General features: G+C 45.0%; 1 protein-coding gene across 1 annotated transcript; it reads right to left on the reverse strand.

The window, feature by feature from the left end:
• Positions 1-578: 578 nt before the first annotated feature.
• Positions 579-6008, reverse strand: YEATS4 (YEATS domain containing 4). The gene is made up of 7 exons (XM_063322983.1): positions 5805-6008; positions 5446-5565; positions 4941-5007; positions 4746-4840; positions 3155-3247; positions 2993-3080; positions 579-1167 (listed from the first exon to the last, which is right to left on the reverse strand). Exons 1-7 carry the CDS (start codon positions 5853-5855, stop codon positions 998-1000), a joined length of 684 nt encoding a protein of 227 aa, XP_063179053.1. The 5' UTR covers positions 5856-6008; the 3' UTR covers positions 579-997.
• Between the last annotated feature and the right edge of the window lie 3335 nt (positions 6009-9343).

The following is a 9343-nucleotide window of genomic DNA, read 5'->3' on the forward strand; positions in this document are numbered from 1 at the left end:
GAAGAAGGAGGGGGAGGAGGTGCTCCCAAGCACTGAAGCAGAGATTCCCTTGCAGCCCACGGAGAAGACCATGGTGAGGCAGGCTGTCCCCCCGCGGCCCACAGAGGTTAATGGTGGAGCAGATATCCACCTGCAGCCCGTGGGAAGGACCCACGTTGGAGTTCCTGGAGGACTGTCTTCCCCACACGGGAGCAGGGGAAGAGCACGAGGAGGAAGGAGCAGCAGAGACATCTGATGAACTGACCGAAGTACAGTACAAATATGAAACAAACTTCTACAAACCAGAAGCGGAATAATTTCCTGCCTCTGAGCATAACCTGTGTAACTGATCCGTTTAGATGTGTTAAAGCAGACGGGCTAGAAACTCTTACCTGTAGATACACAAATTATTTAAAATCCTCTTTTCAGGATTTTAGTTTTCAGTTTTTTCACTGTGCTGATAACAGACAGACATGCAGAAATCACTCTAACCAGACTTCAGCAACTTGCATACCATTGTATTTCAACCTCTGCCTTAAACCAGGGTATGCTATTTACAATTGTTCTGGAAGCTTACAACTGGACAGAGACAAAAAATATTAAAATAAAAAACCGCATATTTTATTTTCAGCTTTAAAGATGCATCTCTAAACAGTCAGTAGAAAAAGCAAGTAAAAAAAGTAAACACCGGCATTTTGTAAAAGCACATTGAAGTAATACAAGACTTAATACAAAGTTTTTATATACCACTTGAAAGCAATTAAAAAAAAAAAAAAAAAGTAGTCTGGTCTCTAAGACCCCTCTATTTGAAATAAGTCATTAAGTACCCACAGATTTTAACTATAATGCAAGGATACATCCTTTCTTTTTTCTGCCATTTATGAAGTCGGTTGCCACGTACTTCAATCATTTGCAAGTGAAATTCACACAGTCTGTTACAGAATTGAGGAGAACACATACAATTCCACAATTGAGGTCCTTCCGTTTTCAGTACAGGCTCTTATCAAGTCAACACTCGTCACATATCTTTAGACTGATCATCTTCTTCAAGTTTTCTGATTTCATTTTTTAAACAGTTGATGGTTTCACGACTTGCTTTTAGTCTTTCTTTAAGCTCAGCAATTTCAAAACTAGTTTTCTTTTTGGCAGCTTCCAGTTTTTCCCTAGTTTTCACTTCAAGATCTGCAACTGTGGTGGTGAGAAAGAAAAATAAATATTTTAAGTACCATGAAAAGGTGTTGGGTTCTATTTTCAAATTGCAACAGTAATTTGGATGGTGTGTGTCCTGAAAAAAATATCTATTACTGTTAGCCTTAAATATTCAATGATTGTAGTCAAAATCGTATCCAAATAAAACCATAGAATTAAAAAAAAAAGAAAACAAAAGAAAGCTTGTTTTGTGGCCTCCTTCAGGCCATCAGTTTTGTGGATGGAGTTACCTAATTCACGAAATCATTTTCCAGATTAAGTGGGGAAAAAAAAACCCTGACAAGGCGACAGCAAATAAATGGGAGATTACAGAGAATTTCTAGTAATTTATAAGTAGTGTCCAGTGACAGCACATGAGGCCATGGGCACAAACTGAAACACAGGAGGTTCTCTCTGAACATCAGGAAACTTTGTTGTACTGCGAGGGTGACCGAGCACTGGCACAGGTTGCCCAGGGAGACTGTGGAGTCTCCATCCATAGAGACATTCCTTAGCCATCTGGGTAGCCCTTGCTTGAGCAGGGAGCGGGACAAGATAAGCTCCAGAGATGCCTTCACACCTCAACCGTTCTGTCATTCCTTTTCAGCGTACTGTAACCACTTTCTACTCTCTGTCTCACTGGAGTTTAATTCTATATATCTAAAAGATTTAGTGGTACTTCCTTTGCTCTTACGAATATCTGCTTCAATAGCACATTCTAAGGAAATACGTACACAAAAAAAAAAAACCTAAAAATTTCTATCTATGCTAGGGAGAAACATCCAGGAATTTTGAGAAAAATTTAAATTTGGGCAAGACTTTTTTATGATGCAAATTATTAAACATTTTCTACTCAAAATAGATAATTTTTTACTATAACAAAAATCCACCTCAAGGCTGGCTAAACTGAGGCAGAAAATACAAGCAGCTCACACGTCCACACACCCAAACGGACCTAAGGCAAATTGGAACCCTAACTTTGTAGAGCTTCAAACTCATAACCACTCTTAGCTCTAAGTATTCACTGTATAATAATACCTGACGTTTGTGTCAGGAGAATATACAGACAAGCCAAAGGCCAGGTGAGCTGGACTACGATGACATTACAGTTTGTACCTAACAAGGTAGGATTTTGGCTCAATAAATATTACATTTCCTTTCTGAGTAGAAGATAAGAGATGGGATTAGAAGAGAAACCATCACTAAATGCATTATATTTTATGAATCAGTGTATTTTCATTTAATTTCTTTAATTTTCTTAATATTCTGGTTTATATTTAAAGACAGATTAGATAAGGAGGCAAATAACATTAAGCTATACTGAAGAAGTATGTTATGAAATGACCTGCAGTTAAAGAATTAGAAGGGAAAAAGACAGGAAAAGCTTTCAGACACCTCGCTACCCCTACAGGGTTGCTGCTTTGACTAAAACTGTACTAAATGTTCCATATTTCAGTGCTTAGAGCGTGATCATTGCTTGCAGTTAGCATCCCAATGAGCTGAACAGAACTTTATCACAAATACAGTGGCCTTAATTTATTCTCTAGTTTAACTCATTTCAAAGATGTTAAACTAGGCATAGATCGTGCCATCACTCTTCATCCTGAGTAATTCAGAATTCCTTTTTTTCCAGCAGGCATACAGATCAGAAAAAAAATTTTCAAGTAAGATTAGTAACTTTGTAAAAGATGAAGCTAATGTAATCCAAAAATACAGCTGTTTAGCGGCATCCAAAACCATTGTACTGTTACCTCCCAGAAAAAAAAGCCACTAAAACCAAACACAAAGAATTTCTAATATTAAAATATTTTAATTTTCAACTTACACTCTGTTTCATGCTTATAAGCACCTAGCGTTAGCTGACGAGACGTCGTTAACAGCTGCTGCATCATTGCAGTAGGATCTTGAAATATCTAACAGAGAAAAATACATAGTATCACTAATACTCTTCAAAATAAAGTAAGGATTACATTAAAAATTTTCATACCATTTCATCATAGAATTCAGATACTACAGTTTTCTTTCCCAGGATGGCATTGGTATCAGACTGAAAAAGCTTCAGCAAGTGATACAAGGTGACCTGTACAAAAGACAGAGTTTTATTAGCTTGACTAATATAATAATTATTGACTATTACTGACTATTAGCTTTATTAGGGAAATAGAAGTCTTATAGATATCAACAAGCAGTATTTGTTCTTACTAAACAATTGTATAGGATTTAAAAATCTTACAAGAATGTAAAAATAAGTGTCATGTAACTTCAGTAGAATTACTTAAATTTAATATTCAGTGTTAAACACACCAACTATCCAACAGCTTCCTGATACTTTAATAGCGTCTAGGCAAGTGGTTTGGGAGCAGGCTATAAAAACTGCTAAAGAGACCTTCTCATAAACATTTCCAAATAGGTGATTTAGTTCAAGCCAACTTTGATAATTAATCAGTTAGTGCTTTCTGTGACATTACTATTCCTTCTTGTGAAGGAAAAACACTGGGGGCGGGGGGGGTGGGCGCTCTGCATAGCTTTTCACTGAAATTTCTCTCTGTGGAGTTACTCTTCCATTACTGCACCGCAAACGGCAGGAGCTGGAGAGGAACGGAAGACCTCTGCAAAGCCCTGAGGGACCACTGACCACTTGGACCACGACCTGGGAAGTGGGCACACAGCCCACAGTTCTTCCTTCCACGAACAGGCCCGTGGATGAGAGCAATGCCTTGCTCCGGTTGGTACTTCCTTGAAAGGAAGAACACAACAGGCACCGAAACAGCCTTTCAAGAACAGCCGTAAGAAAAAACACTAAGGAGAGCTTTGTCAAGCTGTGAACGGAATTAATGTAAGTCAGGATGCCACGGAGCACAACAGCACAGGAAGCCCTTTCTAGTCGAGGATCAATTTTCACGTATTCAAGAAAAACAGGAAATTCAGTTTTCACCTCATTTGGCAAAAAAAATGGCTAAAGCAAAAGGACTGCTGTAGCTCATGCAACAGAAGGAACCCAAGTCTTTCCAGAAATAAACATCCCCGGCCCCTAAAATATGGCAGTCAAGTTTCCTACCTAAACCTGGATAAACAAACCTGCAAGATATGTCTAAAACAGGATGGGAAGAAAGAAATTAATTCCAATCCTTTGTTCAACTCAAGAAGTGTCTTAACCTGGTTTTCTTAGGAAAGAGACTAATGCTACCATAGTACTTTTGCTGCTTTTTGACTGATTTTGATGAAAGCTGTTAGGCGCAAAAAAAAAAAAAAGGTAACTAAAATATTCTAAAACCTTAAAACTAGGAAGCCACATAGAAGAGAAATCCTCAGTATGTACTCAGCTCAGATAAGACACAACATGTGGTCACGCATTAGTAAATGTCAGAGAAGCCAAATGCAGAAAAAGTCATCATGAATACCAGTAGTAAAGCAGAGAAACAGAAAAAGTGGCCAACCATTAAATACATGTCCTACAAGAACAGGCTTTATTACTTCCACGGCTGACAGGACTTATTTTCACCAGCAATATCCTACAGCACAGCTTAAGGCCACCATAATTAATTAATTAAGCGTTGTTACAAGTTCAATGTACTTACAGGTCTTTCATTTGGATCAATAAAAAATATCTTAATGATTATTTCAAATTCACCCCAGCCTGTTTCGGTGATTTCGTATGGTGGTTTGGTAACAACTGCAGTAGGAAACAGAAGGGTTAATATGCGCAGTAAAGCCTCAATGAATTAATCAAAAAACCCCAGTTCTAGGAACAAATGCCCAAATGCAACACCCACCTCTTAAAGGATTTCCATAGCTTTCATGCAGCTTGAATTGAATTTTTTTCACATAGGCAGACATATCCTAAAACAGAAACATCGTTATTTCTGATTATTTACACAGCATGACAAACAACTGTTTACTCATTCATCCCACATGCCTATCATTTCTTCTGACATAACTACCTTTACAATCAGTAGGAAAGCAAGACAGTAAATCCAAGAATCAGTGCTGCTGCCCAAGTCCGTCAGTATTTTGTCCCCATGACTGCTCTCCAGTTTTCCCCAGCCTGGAAAGATCACTCCAAAAACACTCCAGGAGGAAAAGTGTCTTCCCTCTCTTTTTTCCTTTTTGGAGACCCACCAGCCTTCTGCCCTTGCTGCAAATCCCTCCCTCCCTGTTGCGGGGTGCTGCTGGGTCCACCGCAGCGGGGCTGAAGGAGCCCCACACAATGACACCAGCATTGACATCCTTCCGCCACCCCTTACGAGGCCGGGACGACCACCCCTGTTAAACCCCCACCTCGTTTCTGTAGGGCTTGACGTAAACCGTCCACTGGTGCGTGTGACCGTCCTCTTCCCTCTTCTTCCCGAAATACCGAGCGACGTTCCCATACACGATCGGCTTCACAATGGTAACGCCCTTAAATAAAGAAACAGATAAATAAATAAATGAAAACAGATAAATAAACAAACAGATAAATAAAACAGATAAATAAATAAATAAATGAAAACCCTCAAAATGACACGTACTGACAAGCATTAAGCTGGTGCCTGCAGAGGTCCCGCTCCTCCCTCCCGCCCGCCCTCCCGTCAGTCCTCCCGCCGGGTCGGGCCGAGCCGGGCCTCCCTCCCCGCCGGCCGCCGGTACCGGTTCCGCACCTTCACCCTGCCCCCGGAGTCAGGCCCGAACTCAGCCATTCTCTTGAACATATTGCCCCGGGGGGGGGGCGCCGCCCGCAGCCGCGCCGCCCGCGCTCAGCTCCCTCCCCGTCGCTGCTGCCGCCGCCGCCGCCGCCAGGCCCCGCCGCGGCCCGGCCCGGCCCCGCCGCGGCCCTGAGGGGTGGCACCCGCGCGACCGCCATCCCCCGCGGCTTCCGGCGGCGCGCTGGCGTCACGGCGGCGCGCGGGGCGGGGCGGGGCGTCAGGGCGTCGGCCGCGTGACGCCGCTGGGCGTTTGGCAGACGCGGCGGCGCGGAGGAGGTGGGGGGTGTCAGGGAGGGCGGCAGGTGGCACTGTCTGCCTGGGCTCGGGAGCGCTGAGAAAAGGAAGCGGGGAATTTGGTCATTTTTTTAAAAAATTTCTTTTCATATTTTTACCGTAACAGCCTTCAGACGCGCCCGTAGGCAGCGCGTGCCGTGGCCAAGGCCCCAGACGGCCCCGGTTAAACGAGACAGCCCGCACAAAGGGAACGGGCCCAGCCCGGGGAAGGTACGTGACAAGACGGGTGCAGTGGGAGGGAACAGCCTGTAAAACACACAGAAAAGGGCGTAAAGGAAGGTGGCGGCTGGGGTGATAGCTGGGCAGCCGCTCTGAACTTCAGAACGTCCAGTCTGTGTGCTGACTGCTCCAGAAACCTGTTCATAGAATCATAGAATAGTTTGAGTTGGAAGGGACCTTAAAGATCATTTAGTTCCCACCCCCTGCCACGGGCAGGGACACCTCCCACTAGACCAGGCTGCTCAAAGCCCCATCCAGCCTGGCCTTGAACACTTCCAGGGACGGGGCATTGACAGCCTCCCTGGGCAACCCGTTCCAGTGTCTCAGCACCTGCACAAAAAAAAATTTCTTCCTAATATTTAATCTAAATCTCCCCTCTTCCAGTTTGAAGCCGTCACCCCTCATCCTATCACTGCATGCCCTTGTAAAAAGTCCCTCCCCAGCTTTCTTGTAGGCCCCCTTCATATGCTGGAAAGCTGCTATAAGATCTCCCCCAAGCCTTCTCTCCTCCAGGTGAACAATCCCAACTTCTCTCAGCCTGTCTTCATAGAAGAGGTGCTCCACCCCTCTGATTATCTTCGTGGCCCTCCTCTGGACCCGTTCCAACAGATCCACGTCTTTCCTGGATGCAGTACTCCAGGTGGGGTCTCACTGGAGTAGAGGGCCAAAATCACCTCCCTCGACCTGCTGGCCACTGTGGTCATCCCTCTGGGCTGCGTGCGCACGTTGCTGGCTCACGTTGAGCTTCTCATCAACCAATGCCCCCAAGTCCTACTCAGGGCTGCTCTCAATGCATTCTCCGCCCAACCTGTATTTGTGCTTGGGATTGCTGTGACCCAGGTGCAGGACCTTGCACTTGGCCTGGTTGAACTTCATGAGATTCACACAGGCTCACCTCTCCGGGCCTGTCAAGGTCCCTCTGGATGGCATCCCTTCCCTCCAGTGTGTTGACTGCAGCACACAGCTTGGTGTCATCGGCAAACTTGCTGAGGGTGCACTCAAGATGTCATCTTTGGCATACAGAGGTCGCCTTTTGGTAAAACATCATCCTGTCATCTTCTAGGAAATGGGAACCGAAAGCCAGAGATGTGTGGCAATTACTGTGTGCTGCTCTTTCTGAGGAAAAGCAAAGAACTTTCCCCTGGCAACTGTCAGCAGAATAGACACAGAATAATCCAGCGAAGCAAGTCCACAAATGATGCAAAATAAACTAGTCTTCAAGAGGATGCTGTATCTCATGCATTTATCTTTGGAAGATAAAATGTGAACGTCCAATGGCCAACACATAGATTGCTCCCCAGGCCCAGGATCAGAGCCCATGCATGCTTCTTTCCGAAGAAAATGGGTTTGACAACAGTCTGGTCCCACAGCAGTGCCTCTCCCAGCCACCTGTCTTGCTTCGCGCTCCCACTCCTTGCTCCACAGCTTCGCCCGCTTGCCCCACTCCAGCAGTGTGGCTACTACAGGCAGAGGACGGAACTGCAGCAAGTAAAAGCAGTGCAATTAGGAACTGGGGAGGTACGATGAGATGGGCTGCTTCTAGGAAGGGTTTTCAGATGACCATAGCTCAATTCAACTGTAGAAGAGCATCAGGGAAAGAGAAGGTAAAGCTGTAGAAAATACCTGCAGTCTGTGCCATCAGAGATGGACTAACCCGATGGGATCCTAACCTCCAAACTCCAGCATTCACGGTAACCTGCTCACTGCAACAAACGTTGTTAAATGGAAATTCCCACACTCTGTGCCTCCTAGACTTAGAGTGTCCCAGGCTGCATCCCCAAAAGTTATTCAGTCCAAGATGCTTCATAGCTGCTGCTAGCTCACACCTCTCTTAGACCTTCCCCGGAGCAGCCGGGAGTAGGAGGCAAAATGCAAGGACAGGCCAAGACTTGATGTTGCCGGGGTAGTGCACACGTAAAGTGCCTCTTAACGCTGAGACCGCAGGCGCTCCTGCACTTGTCTCATCTCTTAACCTTCTCCCACCCCTTTTTGGTTCCTCTGCTCCGTAGTAACCAGAAATGCAGCCTCTTCAGCACATGGGCGTTTCCCAACACTTAACACATCACTCCAAAATTGTCAAATTTCTTATATAATGTGGAAAGCCATAGGAGGACAGAGCAAAATTATCTCAGAAGAATTTTGTTTACACTCTGTCACAATACCTACCAAGGAGGGAGTTGGCTGTCTAAACTCTGCTACTCAGATTTATTATGAAGTTATTATCAAAGTCGTGGTCTTATTGCTCATCATAAATCTCTCACCATTAAAGACCCAGCAGTAAGCTGAGTAACAAATGGGGTACTTGAAGCCATGCTTGGAAATTTAGGGTATTCACAGGATGGCTGAGGTGGGAAGGGACCCATGGAGGTCTTCTCCAACCCCTCTGTGCAAGCAAGGACACCTAGAGCCAGTTGTACAGGACTGTGCCCAGATGGCTTTTGAACATCTCCAAGGATGGACACTCCATAACCAATCTGGGCAACCTGTGCCCGTGCTCGGTCACTCTCACAGTAAAGTGTTTCCTGATGTTCAGAGGGAACCTGCTGTGTTTCAGTTATGCCCATTGCCTCTTGTCCTGTCAGCCTGTAAACCTGTGTAATCGGAGATTACACCAGCTATGGCCATGTACAGGAGTGAACGCCTTTACATCACAGCCTGCAGCATGAGCAGGGTAAACACCTTGCCCATTAGAAAGGTGAATAAACCCAGCCCCAGCAGGAATTTGACTCCTGTTTGAACCGATACCGCAAATTCCTATGAAGTCTGTCAAAACAGCCATGTGTCACAGGAGTTTTTGTAAGGTGTCCATGAAGCATATTCCCGTTAAGCCTCTTAAGGGTGGTGCCCTCCAATCACCCTGCCCACTTCTGCTTAAATTAAAAGGAAACAAAATCCCAAACCTCCTTTACCCCCCTCCCTCCAGGGCAGCCCGTTACCACCATCAGCACCTTCTCCACAGCCCATGGCCTCAAGCCCTTTTA

This window comes from Chroicocephalus ridibundus, chromosome 1 (genome assembly GCF_963924245.1).
Source record: "Chroicocephalus ridibundus chromosome 1, bChrRid1.1, whole genome shotgun sequence".
NCBI lineage: Eukaryota > Metazoa > Chordata > Aves > Charadriiformes > Laridae > Chroicocephalus > Chroicocephalus ridibundus.